This window comes from Medicago truncatula, chromosome 1 (assembly GCF_003473485.1).
Source record: "Medicago truncatula cultivar Jemalong A17 chromosome 1, MtrunA17r5.0-ANR, whole genome shotgun sequence".
NCBI lineage: Eukaryota > Viridiplantae > Streptophyta > Magnoliopsida > Fabales > Fabaceae > Medicago > Medicago truncatula.
The window spans coordinates 36,602,840-36,623,508 of record NC_053042.1 but is presented as its reverse complement, the minus strand read 5'-3'; the positions used below and the strand labels follow the sequence as shown (position 1 = coordinate 36,623,508).

Sequence of the window (20,669 nt, the reverse complement as noted above, 5' to 3'; positions counted from 1 at the left end):
TCTTTTTCCCCAAAACACTCGGCCCTATTCCATTATTTTCCTGAACTACCATCACTCATTTTCCTCCCACTCTTAATCTATCAATGAAATGAACCGCCATATTATCCCAATGGCCTGCTAGCTACAAACTCAAAAAAGAAAACCCTGGAGACAATACAACTTTGGGCATACATTGCCACCTTCAAGTTCCGCTAGATTCTCATCCTCCTTGTCCGCCTTAGTCAATCTTCACCACCACCACCACCACCAGAAGACATCAACACCCACCACTGTCAAAGAAACACAATATCTCACCATTATCTTAACCTTCTTCCCCTTCCCAATCCAAATACAACAAAACCCACATTCAGAAGCCACCACCAGATCCGCTACCATGGACGAGGTGGTTGTGGGATTGCAAAGGTGATTGCTTTTGTCTAGTAATTTGTGGGTAAAGATTTAGATGATTCCCTAAGTAGATGGTGATGGTGCAGGAACACCAGAACAGGGACAAAATTGTTTATTTTTTAAAATAAAATATCGAACTTGTTATAATTATAAAAATGATATCATGCACCTTCTATTTGATGGTGCATGCTAGACACCAGTTACTGGTGAATTAGTTATTTCTAACTCAAGCAGCAACAAATAAGGGTAACACAGTATAATATAAGAAAGCCTATCATCTATAAAACAAGATGAAAGCAGTTCCTACATTAAAAAAATGGCAATATAAACCCTTGACGGGTAGGACAGAAAGGCACTAGCATAAATAGCAAAACCAATTTCACAGAAGCTGAAACTGAAAGACAAATGCTGGGAATGAAGACAACAAGAAAAGTAAAATATCCTATCACAGTAAAATTGTTTTGACAGTTCTCCAAAGCATGAACTTTAACACATAACCAAACTCTAAGATAACACTCAACTAGACATCTAAAACACATGTCAAAATTTTAATGAGTCACAGCCAACTGATATAATCAATATGCTGCAAACCATCCCCCACAAATCTGTCAGCCACCACAAACCAGGTTGAAGGCTATGACATTTTATCACTTGAAAAGCCAGGAATCTCCAAATTTGATGATGTGTTGGCCCACAAATGCACAATAGACTGAATAAGTTCATTCCTTAGCCATGACATGAGTGGACACTTGGCTCCACTTCAAAACTCGTGCACCTCCTCCTGTACAACACAAGTGCAAATACAGGGGGAAAATGATTATGCCATCCTCAAAGTTTTTACTATCACTACCATTACCGCTACCATTATCGCTAGCCATTATGAAGTGATCAAACCAAGTGTCCACTGCTATCAGAAAATACCTTGACTACAACAGCTTATTTCTACCTGTACTAACAGTTAAAGCATGTGTCTACAAAATAAGATTTCCTATTAAAGGAAAGAGAATAAACCACAAAAACGACAACACAAATAGCTGCATCAAACCATCATATAAGGTGAAATATAATACTATAGCTGAAATGCTACAAGAACTGCCAAATCCAGATCAACTAAAACCATAAACACGCAATTTAAAACTACACGCAGAAATAAATAGTAAAATAGAAAGTATCATCTAGTATCTCTTCAACCATACTACTTATTATAAACTAGGAAAACAAATACTGCAAACTACTGAGATTCAAGCAACTCAACCAGTCCCATTGTGTATGAAGATCGAACGCGAGTTTTGCCGCTGAAAGAAATCATTGTAAGCTCATGTTGTAAGATTAACAGGCAGGGATAGTCAAGTTCAAGATCCAGCAAGAGATTTAACTATCAAAATTACTGCTGTTGGGCTTGTCGAGACTGGGCAGCACCATAGCCACCACCATAACCAGCTTGCCCCCCATTTCCCTGAGGAGTCCCATAATTACCAGATGCTTGAGCCTGTTCAGATCTCCAAGCTGCATTTCCATAGCCAGAATTTCCATTTGTGTCCCCATAGCCGCTGCCCATATAGCTGCCACTGCCACCACTACCTTGCAGTTCACTACCACCCTGACCACTAGCATTACTATTTGGAGCACTCCCAGTACGCCCACCAACAGCACCATATACACCAGGATTCCCATAAGAATTATCACTTGCACCATACCCGCCACCATAACCACCATACCCATAACCTTGATTCCCATATCCAGCCGCTGCACTGGGAGATTGACCTGCAGTTGCTGCACCAGATCCAGCACCACCACTTGGAGCACCCCAAGGAGCAGTGTTACCGTAACCCATAGAGCCATAGCCAGAGGGAGCCTGAGCAGGCCATGAACTCCTTGGGCCACCACCAGCATAAGCAGCATTAGGGACATTTGGGTTCCCATATGTTGCAGCAGCAGGTCCGCCATAACCAGCAGCGGCACCACCATAACTTCCATATGCTGCACCATAACCAAGGCCATTGCTAGCCGAACCATACCCATATCCAGCAGCAGCACTGTATGCAGAGGATCCATAAGGTGGGAATCCACCTGCAGCACTTTGAGGCTGCATATACCTAGAATCTGAACGACCATCATATGCATTTTGGTTTCCACCAGAAGCTCCATACCCTTGATAACCACCCATTCCGCCACTACCACCTCCAGCACCACCCATACGACTATTTGCACCAGGATTGGCATCCTTTGGGAGTGCACGCTTTACCTCTACTTGTTTACCATTTAAATCATGAAATGTCTTGTGCAAAACCCTATCAACTGCCTCCTCAGTATCAAAAGTAATAAACCCAAATCCTCGTGGTCGTCCAGTATTCTGGTCATACATAACTACGACATCAGTTACATGTCCATAAGCCTCAAAGTACTGACGGAATTTTTCTTCAGCCAGAGTGGGAGGCAACCCTCCAACAAATATCTTTTTGGTTCTCATATTTCCACCATTCCCAGAATTCATACCAGAATTGGAGTTTCCAGATCTTGAAGAGACAGAAATCTGTTGGTCCTCTCTTGAGAAAGCCCTCTTGGCATCAACCTGAATAACAAAATTACAACATTGCTAGTTAGGCTTATAATCGATAGTGGGAAGTAAAGCAAACACAGGGTCTGGGTCACAACAGATTTAAAAGTACAGATAAATTTTCAAATTACATATATAGCTTATAAGAAGCAGTATCACCTGTCATAAACATATGTAGCTTATAAGTAACAGTACATATAAGACGAAAACATAATATATTTGACACAACAGATCCAGCTTCCAGGACGTCAGCAGACAAACAGCGAAAATATAATTAAATGCTTTTCAAGTTCCCAACATATCGAAATCTTTTTCTGTTTCATTTAATTTTTTCGGCTTTATATATGCAATAAGGAGGGTTTCAGGAAAACAAGGTATTATTGTTTTGAAACAACATTATGATATTCCAATGTATCTTCTCCCAAAGTGAAACAATTCGATACATTCTATTTAAATCCTGTCACTAATGTACCTAAAACCAAGGAGATACCTATTCCACAATGGAAAAATAATGTACCTACAACCAAAGATGCAACATTTAACCTTTTCACGACTAACAAAGTTTTTACGGCAAACAAAAAGCAGGGGAATATGCATCCACACCGCTCAATTCCGTTACACAATAATCTACTAACGATAGTTAACCAAAGCTAGTAGCACAACTTTAAAGCCCAAACAAACATTGTCCACAAACACAACATAGAACCAAGTTAAGACAATCAAATCAAACCATGAACGAACTAATTAGTCTCATGTTATAAAACCCAGACAACAGAACAAACAATCAATCCATTGATAAACAGCTCATAAAAATTTAAAAAAAAAAAAAAAAAAAATCACTATACAAAGTAAATAACAGCCTTTACCATTGAACAAAACAAAACCCACCCACAAAAATTACCATGAAAACCACTAAACACACCCCCCCCGACCCCCCTCAAAATTAAAGCCTTAATCTTTAAACAAAACAAAACCCACCTTCAATTCACAACCCAAAACAGAAATAAACAATCTAAAACAAAAAAGACCAAATTTTTAAACAAAAAAACGCACATACATTCACATAACCCTAAAATAGGTAAAAGGGTGTACAAAAACATTGAAAGAAAATGAGAAAGAAAAAACAAAACCGACCGTTCTGCCATCAATAACATGTTTGTCTTCAAGAACCCTATCAAGAACAGAAGGATCTGAGAAAACCACGAAACCAAAGCCTCTAGGTTTACCAGTGTTCTTCTCTCTCATAACAGAAGTGTTCAAAACATCACCATAATTGCTGAAATGCTCCTTCAGCTTCTCCTCATTCGTATCCCATGAAATCCCACCGATGAAAAGCTTTCCTTGATCCGAATCCATTCCTTTTTCTCTCTCTTACTCTCTCTCTTACACTCTCACTCTCTACAAATATATAGATATAAAAATTGGGTTTTTAATGGTGTTGCAGAGAGAGAGAGAGAGAGAAGTTGAGGATTTGGGGGTAGAAGAGAGGAAGAAGAAGAAGAAGAGGAAGAATAAGGAGGAAGAGGGTTTCGAGGGTTGTGGCTGTGTATATGAGAGAGAAGAGGAAGAGAGAGAAACAAACTAGAGAGAGTATGTGAGAGAGAATAAATATATATAGGATTTAACGGCTCAGATTTCTTTGATTTGATTTGATTTACATTTTTTTTAGAATTAGAATATGCTTCATTTTTTTTTGAGGGAAATATGCTTCCATCTTTGTTAATTGAATTTTAACGGAATAATAAAACGCGTATATGCGGAGATTAATCTCGTAAGTTAATTCATTAAGCACTTATGAATGATAAAATTCTTTTTCGATAATTTTGACATTTTTTTAAGGAAAGAATTTTAACGTTGTTACTTTCTATTTTTGGAATCAAATTAGAAATCACTCAAAGAAACATGAAGCATTTTTAAGTTTTTTTAGTAGAAATATTTAAGTGTTTTTGAATTATGAATTTGAATTGAAAACATATGTGTTAAAGTTTTAAAGAGATGCCTAATTTAATCATATCTCAAGGTAATGTTATTGTGTAATATTATTTGTAAAATTTTCTATAAATAGCAATGTGATAGAATATAATTGGATGAATGTGTAAAACAATTACAATATAAAGTTGATGAGTATTTTAAAATATTAATTGAGAATTTTAAATAGTAAAATATAAAACAGTTAACTATGCATAATATTATGTGCTATATTTTATTTCGTAATTAACTACATTACGGCGCTTCTTTAAAAAAAACTACATTAAGACGCTTATTAATATTTACAAAATTGGTAAACAAAAAGAAAGGCAAATTTACATTTTTAGTCTCTTAACTTAATTTCAGGTAACAGTTTGGTCCTTTATCTTTTTTTCATTTCAATTTGGTCCTTTTTGTCCATTTTCATATACATTTTCAAGCTTCAAATCTAATATTCTTATGCAAACATAAACGAGGATCATAAATTTGAAGACTAAAGGACCATAAGAAAATAAAATCATGAATTTTAAGCTTAAAAATTCATACGAAAATGGACAAAAAGGACCAAATTAAAATGAAAAAAAGATAAGGACCAAATTGTTACCTGTAATTAAGTTAAGGGACTAAAAGTATAATTTTGCCAAAAAAAATATTTACCAAATTTAATATTAAATTTGGATTTTGCCCATGTGATGATAGGCGTGAAAGGATGAGTCAAGATCACGGACCAAACCTTCTAATTTATCGTTTTACGCGTGCCAGATTGGACATGTAACTCACTAATCACATGTCTTGTTTTGTTTAATAGAGCACGGAACAAGACAATTAGGTGTGAAAGGATGAGTCAGGATCACGCGCCAAACTTTCTAACTTATCGTTTTACGCGTGTCAGGTTGGACGTTTAACTCACTAATCACGTATATCCTATTTTGTTTAAGAAAGTACGGAACAAGACAACAACTTCTATAAAAAATTATAGCGTGTCTGGTTGGATCTTTAACTCAATAATCGCATATATCCTATTTTGTTTAATAGAGTACATAACAAGACAACAACTTTGTTCACAAAAAAAATAAGACAACAACTTATAGATCAATTAACTTTTAGATTTTTCAAGTTTTACTTTCTTATTTTTATATTTTTTAATTAGGTTTAATTATTTTTTACTTCATGAGATTTTTTGTGTCGACCCTTCAATTTTTAGGGGAAGGGAGTCATAGTAATCCGAAGTTTTGCGGAGAAGTAAGTAAATTCTGACAAATAATTGTTCTATTCAAAAATTCAACTCGGAATCTCGAATGATCTGTCGTTAGATGAAGCTCATATAAATTTTCCAAAGTTTGATATTAAAACTTTATTTGAGTTTTTACATTTTTATTTTATATTGAAAAAAAAAATATTTGCTTTTAGTCTTCATATAATTAAGGTTAAATTGATTGTTTGGTCCCCTAACTAATTTCTTATTTTTATTTTGGTCTCATAACATCTCAAACGTCCATATTGGTCCTTTAACTTTACATCCATCAGTCAATTAGTCCTTTTATGTTAACTTTAACCACAAATGTCTAGGGTGGACCAACATTATTCGTAGCCCATCGTAGACCTTATTAAATTTCTTAAATTTAAGCATTTTATCTTTTGTTTTAAAAAGGAGATGTTGGATGATACAGGTTTATTGTATTTTACTGTGCATCACCAACATCTAATTTTTTTTCCTACATTTCTTCATCTTTTTCCCTCTTCTTCTTCTTCTGCTTCTTCATCTTCATATACATTCATCCATAAAATCAAAAATCTAAAACTTTAATTTTTTTAATAAACTAAATATTTATCTTTTCTTCTCTCAAAATCAGATCCACCATAACCTATTTAACTTAAAATCCAAAAGTTTTCATCGTCATAACCTATCTAACCTAAAAATCGCATTACAACATGCATCACCTAAAGTACATCACCAAATGGAAATCATACGCAGAAAATTGAAAATTGTTTTTTAAGGGGTAAAAAAGCAAAGTGCACAGTGATAATGGAGTTAATAAAATAGGGAATGTAAAATGAAGGAAGATGAAAAAACAAAAACCTAAAAGGTGGAAATAAAATGGGTATGGGCAGATTAAGAGAAGGATGAAGAAACCTTGGAGATTTTCTCCATTAACAAAATTCCAGCGTTGGTTTTTTTTATGGAGGAACAATCTTATCAACCAAAACATGATTGAATGGAGGACATTGTGGTTTTGAGAAGAAAAAAAAAACTCTCAAAATCAGATCAACTATCTAGATATGATAAGGAGATGGATTGAGAATCATAGAGTTGAGATTCAACAGATTTGATTTTGAGAGAAGAAGAGATGAAGATTGAGTTTATTAAAATATTAATTTGGGTTTTAGATTTTTTATTTTCTAGGTTTATGGATGAATGTATGAAGATGAAGAAGAATAGGAGGAAAGAAAAGGCTAAAATGTTGTTTTGGTCCCTTAAAAAAAATTAATATCGCTTTGGTCTCTTAAGTAATAAAAAGTCTGTTCAGATCCCTTAAGTCCTTCTCTGTTACATGAATAAGAATTGAATGCAATTAGCTTTGAATATTAAAAGTGACAAGAAAACCAATGGTGATCTAATCACAGTCACATAATATATATATTATTGAGATTTTGAATATTATTTCATTAAGCAATCACTATGTTTTGGCATATTATTTTGCTTGAAATATCTTATTGAAAACAATTCATTTAAGCTACAAGTAGAGATTGTGTTCAACTAGTCGGGTTCATCAACATATTAATCCATTGATTTATCTGATTTACACAATTTAATATAAGTATAAGTGATACTTAAGCCACTTATAGAGTGTATATGACAGTCAATCCTCACACTTTAATAAGTTGAAGTCTAAATCTAACCACTTCAAGACATCAACTATAACATTATTGAGAAGGTTTTTACTTTATTTGAACTCTACGAGGTTTAATGAAATTAATTTTGACTCTTGTGGTAATATAATAAACTTGTGGACTGAGTTAATAACATTTGGTTTGAAATTAACACAAAAAATTAAGTTTGTCATTATGTTTGGTATGCAAAAAATCACATGAATTACTTCAAAAAGTATATGGTTAAAGAATATTTCTTAGTTAATGACACAACTAAACATGATCTCATAGGCTCATATAGTACAACTTGTTATGAAACACTTGGTTGTATTCAATCTAAATTGGAGAGATTAAAAGCATTTTTTGCTTATAATTAACGATGATTTAAAATTTATTTTATGATCGTAAAATCCTCTTATGGAGTTTATGTTATTTTCTCAATCACAATTTTTTATTACAAACAAAATTGTTTTGTAAAATTTACTATTGATGTAGTTATGAAACTAACTTATATTATTTTTCTCAACAGCCATTTTCTCAGAAGTTTCTATGTATATGTAAACTACAATAATATTTTAATTTCAATGTTTCGATAAAAAAACATTTCAATGTCAAATTCAAATACTATTTGAAATCCATGACCTAACTAACCACATCATAACCACAAAATCTATAATATTGAATTAAAAAAACAACATAAATTCCAATTCAATAAAAAAACACGAAGAAATTAATTTTGAATGTTCTGGTAAAATAATAATTTTGTAGTTTGATATAATAACATTTGGTCTGAAATTACCATCAATATAAAAAAAAGTTAATTTTGTCAATGATGTGTGATATTCCAATAATCATATGATTTATTTAGAAAAAAAATATAACGTAAAAGAAAATTCTTTAATTGATAACACATATAAACTTAATCTCTTAAACTTGTATTGTAAATCATGTTTTGAAATATTTGATTATATTTATGTTAAATTGGTAAGATTCGAAATATTTCTAATTTCTTGCTACTCATGAAGATTTGAATTCTACCTTCTGTCCGTAAGTTCTTCTTGTTAAGGTCTTTGTGTTGTTTTCTCAACGACCAATAAATTTATTGATGAATAAAGTTATGCCCAAGAACTTAGATTTTTTTTTTAATTATCATTTATTTAAGTATTTGTTTTGATTATTTTTAAACTTGTTTTGATGATGTATTTTGCTAAATTATATCATATTGTTCTCAACTATGCATCAACATATTTAGACATTCAAAACTTATTTAACAAAATGAAAATATCATATAACAACAATATAATGTATACAATGTTGTTATATGATATATTTATTTTTAACTCAATAAAAATGGTGTATAACAAGAACAAGAACAACAACAATAATAATAATAACAACAATAATACTTCTTCTTTCAAAAAATAATAATAATAGTCCTTCTAAAATAACAATAATAATAGTAGCTATTTATAACACAAACATATATATTATTATGATTATGAGCATTATTTGTGGTAAAAAATAAAAAATAAAATTGAGCATCATTTCAACAACAATCACTTTACTTTGGCTGGCACATCATTATGCTTATAAAATCTTATCGTAAATAATTAATGTAAGCTATTAGTAAAAGTTGTGTTCAATGACTCGGGTTTCTAAAGTTATTTATTTAATGATTTGTTTGATTTTCACGATTTTGGAAAGGTACGAGATTTACTTAAACAATTTATAGAGTTTGTATTTGACAATCAATTCTTACAGTTTAACATTTTGAAGTCCAAATCTAATCATTTCAAAATATCAGCTAAAACATTGTTGCAAAAGTTTTTAAATTGTTTAAACTCTACAAGATTTAATGAAATTTATTTTCACTCTTGTGAGAGGATAATAAACATCTTCGATCGAGCTAATTACATTTGCTTTGAAATCACCAACAATAAGAAAAAAATTAACTTTGTCAATGTTGCATGGTATGTCAAGAATAATATAAATTACTTCAAAAAAATATAAGGTTTAAAAAATTTGTTGGTGACAGAATATCTAAACATACACTTTTTAGGCGGCTTATATTGTACAACATGTTCTGAAACATTTAGTTGTACAATGGTCAGACGAGAGAAATTAAAAGCATATCATGCTCCTCAACCACCAACTTTAATTACAAACAAAAGTGTTTTGTAAAATTTAATACCGAGAACAATAAATGAAGTACACCCACGACGATTACCTTAAGATGAAAGATTGTTTGGTGAATAATTTTGTATTTCTCAAAAAGGATTGTCATCTCATGATGGACATTAACCTGAACAATACACAGGATGTTATTACATGTGTTGCAATTTTAGAGAAAATAAAAAACTAATTGAATTGTCTAAACCTATGAATACTTTGATTATTTACTTTAGTGATCACAATTTCTGTAAAAAGAAAAAAAAAAACTTTTATGACTGCAGCTGACGACATTCATGTAATGTAAATGATCAAGCACTCATTGAGATACTCAAAGAAATATATAGGGGATGTACCATAATTTTGATTATTGATGCGTGTTTTGGAGGAGGATTATTTAAAATAGTTGTTGAACTGGAGTATAAGAATCAAGTGGCAGATATCGCGGTTCTGTATTTACTAACTCTTATGGAATTTATAAATGTGAACTATCACAAAATCAATGATCATATGATAAGCAAGCTCCAACTGCAATCCATTGGAAGCGGATGCTTATAAACATCCGGTCTCATTTGCTTTGATAACAAATTACAATCAAAGATTTTTCAATAGTTTGTCTTTGATTTCAACTTGTCTATCATATCCTCAATACATATGATTTTTGTGTTATTTTAGCTCCTTGTGCTTTAATATGAGTAATGCTTATTTTTAATGGAAAACATTTAGCTAGGTTGTATTATATTTCATTTTAAAGAAATGTGATCATTTTTGTGGATTTAGGAGGTTTGTGGTTTGTTGCTTTGAACAAATAATTCTAGTTGACTTTTTCTTTCTAAAAAATATATTTAGACATTGTTGTTACATGATATTTTTAACCAAATAAAAATGTCATAACAACAATAATTACAGTATATCTAAAAGAAAAATAATAATCATAATAATAGTAACTATTTGTAATATATATATCACCAAGATTTTAAACATCATTTCAATAATCAATCGCTCTACTTTAACATATCATTGTGCTTACATGATCTTATTGAAAACAATGCATGTAAGCTTCATGCAGAGGTTGCGTTCAATGAGTCGGGTTCCTCAATTTATTTATCCAATGATTTGTCTGACTTTCACAAATTTAGAAAAGTACTAGAAACTCTTAAGCATTTTATACAGTTTATATTCAAAAATAGATTCTCACATTTTAACATCTTGAAGTCCAAATCAAGACATCGTTTAAATCATTGTTTGGGGAGTTTTACTTTATTCCAACTCTAAAAGGTTTAACGAAATTAATTTTGACTATTGTGGTATGATAATAATTTTGTGGATTGTGGTAATAAACTTCGATTTAAAATTATCATCAATAACAGAAAAAGTTAAGTTAAGTTTGTCTATGATGTGTGGTATGCGAAAAATCATATGAATCACTTGGAAAAATATAAGGTTAAAGAGAATTCCTTGCTTGAAGACACGTTTAAAATTGATTTCCATTTATTCTGAAACACATTGTTGTATAGAGGTTAAACTGGAGAGGTTAAAAACATTTATTGTTACCCATGAATATTTGAATTTTAACTTATTGCCGTAAGTTTTTTCACACATTCTATTTTTCTCATTCTGACGAGTTGAAGACACAAAAATAGATCTACACATCAAAACCTTAATCTTTCATCAATTTGAAAACAATAGTAAGAAACAACAACATTAAATTACTTGTTTTTCCTAGATTAAACCATCTTGTTGCGCCTTGTTGATGAACCAGTGATAAACTGTCTTTGCAGGAGCATCCTAGCTCTATTTCATTCATTTTTCAAAGCTCCAAGACAGATTCAACACTCTTTTTTTTCTTTGTTTCAATTTCTAGAAGGTAATACATTTTTTGTTGTTTGGATTATATGTTGATAGAGTTTGTTTATTTATATTGATAACAATAACATGACTTCACTCCTTTTCTCTTTGCTTTTCTCACGATGAAACAATGCAGAACATATGTTATTAAAGTTTCCTTTTGCTTTTCCCATTTTAGCAATTTCTAACGACTAACGTGAGAAGAGAGAAGATGTCTCTATGAGGTAGTTGTTATGTATGAGGTCATGACTATTTTTTTTTTTTTTTTTATAATAAAAAAACTCTTTTATTGCTTAATAGCATATACTACTAAAATCATATAGGCATCTATCATGAAATGAATATTAATAATGTATTAATTGGTAGCAATTTAAATTACGTTGTAGAATTAAATATGATTTAAATTCTCTTAATATCAATAAGAATGCTCGGCGGAGTTGGCGTAAACTATATGATATTTTTAACCAAATAAAAATGTCATAGCAACAATAATAATAGTTTATCTAAAAGAACAACAATAATCAATCACTATGCTTTAAGACATCATTGTGCTTACATGATCTTATTGAAACCAATACATGTAAGCTTCATGCAGAGGTTGTGTTCAATGAGTCGGGTTTCTCGATTTATTTATCCAATAATTTGTCTAACTTTCACGAATTTAGAAAAGTACGAGAAATTCTTAATCAATTTATATAGTTTATATTTGACAATAGATTCTCACACTTTAACATCTTGAAGTTCAAATCAAGACATCGTTTAAATCATTGTTTGAGAGTTTTACCTTATTCCAACTCTAAAAGGTTTAACAAAATTAATTTTGACTGTTGTGGTATGATAATAATTCTGTGGATTGCGGCGATAAAATTCGATTTAAAATTATCACCAATAACATAAAAAGTTAAGTTAAGTTTGTCTATAATGTGTAGTATGCCAAAAATCATATGAATTACTTAGAAAAATACAAGGTTAAAGATAATTTCTTACTTAGCTTGAAGACACATTTAAACTTGATCTCAATTTATTCTGAAGCACATTGTCATATAGAGGTTAATATGGAGAGGTTAAAAACATTTATTGTTACTCATGAAAATTTGAATTTTAACTTATGGCAATAAGTTTTTCTTGTTGAGGTCTTTGTGGTATTTCTCCAATGTCCAATTTTGATTACAAACAAAATTGTTTTGTCAAATTTATTGATAAAAAATGTTATGCAAAGAACTTAGATTGTTTTTGAGAATTATCATATATTTAAGTATTCTTTATTTTTTTTAAACTTGTTTTGATGATGTATTTTGCTAAATTGACTAATTTTGTTCTCAATTATGAATAGGCATATTTAGACATTCAAAACTTATTTAAATCATTGAAAATATCATACAACAAACTTAAAATGTAGAAATTGTTGTTTGAGTTTAATAGTAGTGTGTCGACCGTTCAAAACAACTTTGTACACATAACCAATCAAAACTTTTAGAATTGCCATATCAATTAATATTTCTAATATATGTAGCAACTATAAATATTTTGATTAGTTGTGTATGCAAAGTTATTTTGGACGGTTTTTCCATCATTAAAAAATATATATTTTTTGTGATATTTTTTAATGTAATAATAATTATTGTTGTTATATTTTATTATGAAGTTTACTAGTCTATTTTAAAAATATTTTTAATTTAAGTTAGGTTTTAATAATTAAAATTGAAAAAAAAATTCTACAAAACAACAACAAAAAAAGAAAAAGAAAAAAAAATAGTCTTCACGAGTCCGCCATTTCAATTGGCATACTCGTTGCCACGTCACGTTCAAGTGCGCCATATGATTTGGCATACTCATGGTTCAAAAATTCAACTAGGGCATATTGGTATTTAATTTTTCAAGTAGGGCAAATTGATAATAAAAATTCACATGTGGGGCAGACACGTGAAAAAGCCCTAATTATCAGATTATAATTGTCACATTGCCTACCAAAAAAAGTGTTTTACTTTTTTTTTTCTTTTGTGAAGGCTAGATTGGATTTACACTATTTTTTTTTAAACTCGATATCTGGTTTAAAGATCGATTAATTTGAAAAGACCAATCTTTTCGTCTACAAAAAAAAAAAAACCCATTTAAATGTAAACTAAAGTTCCGTATAAACTGTTCCATGTAAATCAAAATCGAAAGGATAAAAGTCGATATTCCAAAATGAACACTTGTAAATCCCAAATTACCACCACCGGACCAATCTTATCTTAGTCCCAACAAAAGATAAATATTCAAACAACAGAGAACAAAAATTTTCAGATCTAAACATTGTTTCTTTCTCTCATAAGAATAAAAAATGGTTGCGCCCACAAAACAATCATCATTAAAATCCTAACGTTAGCATTTTCGAAACCTGTTGGAGCTTTGTCAAAAACAGAAACTCGTTGGAGCCAAACGGCTTTAAAACTTTGTCACATGTTTCTCTCTCTCTCTCTCTGAGTTGCATTCATATCACTTTCTTTAATTACTCTTTAATAACAACACCAACATAAACATTCTTTCTTATCTTCTTCTCTTTCCATTGAAAGAGAAAGAAAGAAAGAAAGAAAATGGGTTGTTTTCTTCAGTGTTTTGGTTTAACAAGCAAAAGAAAACGAAGAAAGACTCTCTACAAAGTCCTAGCTGGAGAGAACCAAGTAAGTATATCAAAACAACCCATCATTCTTAAGTTCTTGATTTATGCAAATTCACTGAAAAAATCTTATCTTTTTGCAGAAATATGGAAACTATCAAGTTCTTGCTACTGTAACAGAGAAATCTATTGTACCATATTCTAAAATCAGGTTTGTATTTATTGATCTTTTCATGTGAAGAAATATTATTATGTGTGTATCTGTAAATGGATGGATATAAAGTTTGATTTTTTATTTTATTTGTTAGAGGTGGAGATCAAGAAAAGGAGAAGAGTGGTGTTAAGAGCAAGAAGAAGAAGAAAGTTAGCTTTAATTTGAATGTTGAGATGTATGAAGCAAACCCTGGTTCTTATCAGGTTTTGGATGATGACGAGGAAGATGAAAATAAGGAGACTGCTGTGGAATCGGAGAGAGAAGGATCTGTAGTGTCGATGATTCGATACCCGTCGAATCATAGATATTATAACTGTAGTTATGACAATGAGGAGGAGGATGAAATAGTGTATGAGGAATCTGATATTGATGAGTTTGATGATGATGAATTTGATGAAGGGTATGATTGGGATGATGAAAGTTTGGAGAATTACTGGGATGCTGAAGTTTGTGATGAAAACAGTGAACAGAAAGAAGATGCGATGAAGAATCAGAAGTCGAACGATGCTAAGTTGAAATCGAATTTGAGTGAACCAGAGAGGAGCATAAACATGAATTCCGTTCTGCACCCGGTAGAGAATCTTACTCAATGGAAAGCGATCAAAGCAAAAGTTGCGTCAAGTAAACAAACGAGAAAGGAAAATGTTCCATCAGAGCAAAAAACAAGCATGCTGCCTGTAGTATTGGAATCAAGCTCAAAGTTCTCGCCTTGCGTCTTGGAATCGAATGCCATTCAGTCGAAGCCTTTGTTGCAGGAAATTGCAGTTGATGCTAGTCTTTCAAACTGGTTGGTTTCTCCTAGTTATAATGTCTCCACTACAATTCGTTGTCAATGATGTGGCCGAGTGCTTGAAGAAACAGAAACTTAGAAAATATACAATGCATCGAATTTTGATGCTTCTGTGGATTATTCATTCATTCATTCATTAAAAGTTTGTTGGGATGATTTCATTGTATGTGTGTCTAATTCTTGTGTCCTGTAATTGTTTTGTTTTTGGTTTGTGAATGGTTATGTTGTGATCAATGAAGAGTGTATTTGTTGCTGTTTATGTTGCAGCTATGCAATTTGAGGTGTTCTCAAATCTTATGCTCACAAGGCAATGTTTGAATCAGTTAAAAGTAGTTTTAGTGTAGACAATCTAAGCAACATAGGTTGTTAATATATGAAAAGTACAACTGTATACAAACTCCAGGGACCAGGAGCGCACAAACTGATATAACCAAAGAACCCTTGTAGCAAAATTGCACGAGTAACTAGGAAATTAAAAGGAAAAAAAAGATTGAGGTATCTCCTCTTTCATTTACAACATGAACTAAGCAATTGAATGTATAATATTTCGAGAAGCATGAAACTGCTCATTTAGTTTTCATACATGGAACCTATGCTCGAATCAGCACCGTCCAAATCAAAATTGATGGATATCATGTGTTTAGTTTGATCTGCATAGAGAACTTGCAGGTGTCCACCCAAGAAATTGTCAAAATCCGGTTAGATGAACTAGATCTCTATCTTGGTTGTTGGAGAGTTGCTTTATATTTACTTCAAATTTGGGCTCTGCGGCCCCAATAATGTTCCTTCGATTAATTCAGTAGAAAGTTTGAGACAGGTTATCAGAATCATCTCTACATTATTGAGCAGATACAAGAATCCTCATCATCCGAGTCACTAACATCACTGCACACGCAATTTGGCGACCAAATGTCAGATAATAATGGATACATGACACATCTAGAGATATAGAAGTAAAACACATTTTGACATATCATAAGGAGTGTATTCAAAAGTGTATTGATAGCATTTCTGTTCTATTCAAATTTCTTTGCTACAGTGTATCCCAAGTAGACAAGAAAGCATTGGTTATTTTTTATTTATTTTTCCTTCTCTTCCAGCATCATACATAGAAGCAGCTCCTATCAATTTTCACCGTTGCATTATACATCTAGTTACAAGTTAAGTAATTCAAGAAAAAAGACCACCTATTGTGCTAGTTTCTGCTCTCCCTTTCCCCAACAGTTTCTATCATATCACAATCAGTTTTAATGGAGCTGCAAGTTTTATTTCCAGTTTCTATGTAATAACTGAAGTATTTTTTCCACCAAACACTTGTCTTTATGGCATGAATTTCGTTAAGCAGAAATGTTGACCAATAAACCTCCCTCAATTTAATTAGTGTCATCCGTTCCTTCAGAATCCACTATGTGCTTGTCTGTATCACTAATTCACTATCCCACCCATCTCATTCTATTACCAGCCAAAGATGTATTCCACCACTTCAGTAATATTTAACATTTGCAGATGTTAATCCTTAGGTGCTAAGATTTGGATTTGCTGTAGTCAGTAAATCTATGCATTGATGCAGTCAGACATCTGTGACAGTTGGATCAAGATTAGACAGTTCATCTTTTAATGCATATTTGATTTTAAAAAAACTGAAATACCATCTTAATATCTGGACAGACAGATCTCGATCCAACGATGTACGAATGCGTGAATTGTTGACTGCAGCAAATACAAATTCCTCTAATGATGTCCAACTTAGAAGAATGTGTGTTTCAAAAGGACTACAAAATATGCAAAACAGACTAGACACTACAAAATGATGCAATCCATTATCCAGCCCAATCAGTTCCTCATTCATACTTCAACTTACCATTCAGACAGACCAGAAAGTTGTGTCTATTTATGTTGTTTTTCAAAAACACTGGATTTGGATTCTCTAAATACCAAAATCACTGAAGTTTCAGCAGCCATTTATACAGATCGCAAAGTTTTTTTAATCTTAACCGCACCCTACAAATCTGACTCCAAATCATCTCCTAATAGGATTTTGCCTAAATGTAGGAACTTCAAGGATTTTGGAATTTATCGAATCCAAATCCCACAAACTCATTTTCACATTCTAACCATAGCTTCCCTTGGCCAAGAACCACAGTTCATATTTCAGAGATAATGAATGTGGAAACAATAGACATGAATGTTTTACAGATTTGATCAATTTATTGAATAATAGTAGCTTATTTACCAAAGATTCCATTCCATATGCAACATTAAAATAACAGACATAACATCACATTGCTTCACACACTTGTACAAAACAAGGAAAACAAAACAAACCAATTTCAACTACTTTTTTCTAGTATACACACTATGGTTAAAATGAGTTTTGGTCACAACTATAACAACTTCCAATAACAGTTGATATACAACTCAACTGAACCAGCACACACTGTTACTGACACACACAATTAAAGTTTCAGCATATATCAAAAGAAAAAACAATTACTTTGGTTGTAAAATGTAATGTAACTGATAATTTTTTTACCTTGGTTCATATTCCAACACCTCAACAAGCTTGTTTCCAATGGTATCAGTCCACTGCACTCTCCTACATGTCTTATCCAATTTTCGAGCCATTCCTCCTCTTTTAGGGAGTGTCGTCAACAAAGAATTGGAATCACTATCACTTTTTCCATTGACATGACCATGATCTTCAACCTTTTTACAATCCAAAGAAGCCACATCCACAGGCTTATTCACAGAGCCATTAGCAGTATCCATTTTGGTCACAGTATCATCCATCATCAACAACAAGTAGCAACACTCTTCCAAGATGATAAAGACAAATTCAACAAAAAAAAAAATATCAGAAAAATCAAGGAACTTAGAAGAAATCTATTTGAACCATTTGGCGGAAAATCAAAACCCAGTTCTTGAATTCCTCCAAAAATTTGAATTGAATTTTTGGAGGAATCAAAAGATGGGTTGAATTCAAAACAGAGGAAAAACAGGGGAAACAGAACAGAATGAAAATGAAACTGAAGATTGAAGGGTAGTGAGAGAATTTGTATGGTTGAAAATTGCAAAGTGAAAAGAATCCACAACAAGAATCTGAATTGATTCACGGAAGAGTAACACACACAGGGTTGACAGTTGAGACGGAACAGAACACAAGTTTCTCAAATTTTAAGAAGGGATTTTTTTTTATATTTTTTTTTACCACAGGATCTAAATATGAAGGATCAAACAAAGATTTTCATAGAATACAACAAAACAAAATGGTGATGATGATGATGATGTTATGTGAAGTGTGTGGGGTTAAACTCCACTTCTTGTCACTAATTAATTTGTAGTTGTTGATGAAGGTCAATTTGGTGAATTTTTGTCTTGTCAATTTTAGAAGAATTTTCTTTTTCTTTCTTAATTCTTATGGCTAGATTCACGCATCTTAAATGTGGATAAATAATCTATGATTTACTATATAATAAGTAAATTAATTTGAAAATGTCAAAGACTAATTAGATAATACATTCGATCTTATATATATAAAAAAATTAAATCAACAAAAATTAATGCAATTCATTAAAATTTTGGTCTAAATATATCATTTTTGTTGACATGATCTTTTTATTTTTCATTTTTATATAAAATCGAAAGGAACAATATCGAAAACTTAATTGAATTACGAGAAAATTGCATGAAATTAAGTATTAAATTGGGTCTTTACTTATTATTTTATTAAATGAAATTAATTTTTTTCAAAAAAAAAATTAATTAATTTTTTTTTTCTTTTGAAAGGAATATCAAATGAAATTAATGTCCTAATTGAAATTGGTTTTTTTTTTTTTTTAAATAGGATTATCTCTTGCAAATAGAACATGCAAGGAAAAAAAAGTATCAAACACTTTTTTTATCAAGTAATTTAGTGGTTAGTAGTTCACTCTTAAGATGAATAAATGGAGAATTTAAAATTTAAATTCATTCCTTGCATATATAATACGATATCAGGACCATATGCTTAAAGAATTTAAGTTCCTTACCACTTAGATCAAACAAATTTGGTATAAAAGTATCAACTCTATTATATAAATTGGTAAAAAAAAACTCTAAGGTAGCATAGAGAGCTAGATTATAAGCTATCTCTTTTTCTTGCTATCTCTTTTTCTTGGAATAGGAATGTGTATCAGGGATGAAAATGGTACTTTTGTTCTGGCTAAACAAGTACGTTTCAGCCCCATTTGCGAGATGCACATTGGTGAAGCTTTAGGGCTTTTGGCTGCTTTAGATTGGGTGCATAATTTAAGTTTAGGACCTCTGGATTTTGAGTTGGATGCGAAGAGAGTGGTTGATGGCTTTAATTCCCTAAATTGCGATGTCACTTAATTTGGGAATATTATTGAACATTGTAAATCTCTCTGTAGCAATTTTTATGTAAACTCACGTATCGAGTTTGTGCGGAGACAAGCAAACGAGGTTGCTCATAACTTAGCAAAAGCGGCCTTGTTATCAGCTAGTTCCCAAATAATGGTAGAAATACCATATTGTATTGAACACATATTGATGAATGAAATGCTATAGATTTAATTCTCTAAAAAAAAAAAAACTACAACATCGTTTACATTCATCTAAGATAACTCCACATTTTTATTTTTTTTGGAAGGAAGATAACTCCACATTTTGTAATGTTGTTCTTGCCTTGCGACTTTCTTTGCAACAAGCTCAAAATCAACTTTGGTAATATTATTAATGTGATTAAATTGACTTGTTTAATTAATGTGATAAAAAACTATAATTGAAATTGACTTTCTTTGTTATAATAATCTATCCTTGAAATTGACATGTTGAATTAATGTGATAATAACTTTAATTGCAGATATTATTTTACAAATTTTTTTGAAAGATTATTTTACAATTTTATTAATTTAAAAGTCATCCCCTAAAAAAAATTAATTTAAAAGTCAAATTGTCAAAATTTTCAATTATAGAGATTAAATACATGATGCGAAAGTCCAAAACTTTTTTTTTTTTTTAAGAAACAAAAGTCCAAAACTTAGGTGACCCTAGTTTTTTAGTGAGAGAAATTCCAACTTTTCTCTAAGTTTTCTTTCTCTTTCACTCGTCGAGGAGGGGTGGTTTTATGTCATTTTTTGACATAGAATCATCCCTCTGCACCAATTTTATCTTTTCTTTCAATTTAAATAAGTGATTTCCACATATATCAATTGTTTTATTTTGGTTTTTTTTCGTGATTTCATCGTCTGAGTGCGGCGTTGTGTTG

At 31.3% G+C, this 20,669-nt stretch overlaps 3 protein-coding genes across 6 annotated transcripts; 1 reads left to right on the top strand and 2 right to left on the bottom strand.

Moving 5' to 3' along the window:
- Positions 1–748: 748 nt before the first annotated feature.
- On the bottom strand, positions 749–4,537 carry LOC25484388 (heterogeneous nuclear ribonucleoprotein 1). Of its 2 annotated transcripts, XR_005643364.1 has the most exons (3): positions 4,079–4,537; positions 1,643–2,959; positions 749–1,168 (listed from the first exon to the last, which is right to left on the bottom strand). XR_005643364.1 is itself a non-coding variant. In XM_013613194.3 (2 exons), the coding sequence occupies exons 1-2, from the start codon at positions 4,298–4,300 to the stop codon at positions 1,772–1,774; spliced, it is 1,410 nt and encodes a 469-aa protein (XP_013468648.1). In that variant the 5' UTR covers positions 4,301–4,537; the 3' UTR covers positions 1,419–1,771. The 2 variants fall into 2 exon arrangements, 1 of the variants encoding a protein (XP_013468648.1); XM_013613194.3 differs by lacking the exon at positions 749–1,168 and having other exon boundaries at positions 1,419–2,959.
- Positions 4,538–14,127: 9,590 nt separating this feature from the next.
- On the top strand, positions 14,128–15,637 carry LOC25484386 (nuclear polyadenylated RNA-binding protein 3). Of its 2 annotated transcripts, none has more exons than XM_039828407.1 (3): positions 14,128–14,463; positions 14,540–14,610; positions 14,708–15,637. In XM_039828407.1, exons 1-3 carry the CDS (start codon positions 14,377–14,379, stop codon positions 15,447–15,449), a joined length of 900 nt encoding a protein of 299 aa, XP_039684341.1. In that variant the 5' UTR covers positions 14,128–14,376; the 3' UTR covers positions 15,450–15,637. The 2 variants fall into 2 exon arrangements, with proteins under 2 accessions (XP_039684341.1, XP_013468646.1); XM_013613192.3 differs by having other exon boundaries at positions 14,130–14,463; positions 14,543–14,610.
- A 116-nt stretch (positions 15,638–15,753) lies between these two features.
- LOC25484385 (uncharacterized) lies at positions 15,754–18,726 on the bottom strand. 2 transcript variants are annotated; one of them, XM_024780612.2, is made up of 3 exons: positions 17,937–18,726; positions 17,053–17,113; positions 16,296–16,981 (listed from the first exon to the last, which is right to left on the bottom strand). In XM_024780612.2, exons 1-3 carry the CDS (start codon positions 18,194–18,196, stop codon positions 16,958–16,960), a joined length of 345 nt encoding a protein of 114 aa, XP_024636380.1. In that variant the 5' UTR covers positions 18,197–18,726; the 3' UTR covers positions 16,296–16,957. The 2 variants fall into 2 exon arrangements, with proteins under 2 accessions (XP_013468644.1, XP_024636380.1); XM_013613190.3 differs by lacking the exons at positions 16,296–16,981; positions 17,053–17,113 and adding an exon at positions 15,754–16,288 and having other exon boundaries at positions 17,937–18,722.
- Between the last annotated feature and the right edge of the window lie 1,943 nt (positions 18,727–20,669).

Coding starts and splice junctions, on each gene's coding strand:
- LOC25484385 (XM_024780612.2), bottom strand. CDS start 18,196: ATGATGGATGATACTGTGACCAAAATGGATACTGCTAATGGCTCTGTG. Junction 17,114..17,936: donor GTGTTGGAATATGAACCAAG/GTAAAAAAATTA, acceptor TATTTGCTGCAG/TCAACAATTCACGCATTCGT. Junction 16,982..17,052: donor TCTGTCCAGATATTAAGATG/GTATTTCAGTTT, acceptor CAACTGTCACAG/ATGTCTGACTGCATCAATGC.
- LOC25484386 (XM_039828407.1), top strand. CDS start 14,377: ATGGGTTGTTTTCTTCAGTGTTTTGGTTTAACAAGCAAAAGAAAACGA. Junction 14,464..14,539: donor TCCTAGCTGGAGAGAACCAA/GTAAGTATATCA, acceptor CTTATCTTTTTG/CAGAAATATGGAAACTATCA. Junction 14,611..14,707: donor GTACCATATTCTAAAATCAG/GTTTGTATTTAT, acceptor TTTATTTGTTAG/AGGTGGAGATCAAGAAAAGG.
- LOC25484388 (XM_013613194.3), bottom strand. CDS start 4,300: ATGGATTCGGATCAAGGAAAGCTTTTCATCGGTGGGATTTCATGGGAT. Junction 2,960..4,078: donor ATGTTATTGATGGCAGAACG/GTCGGTTTTGTT, acceptor TTTGTTATTCAG/GTTGATGCCAAGAGGGCTTT.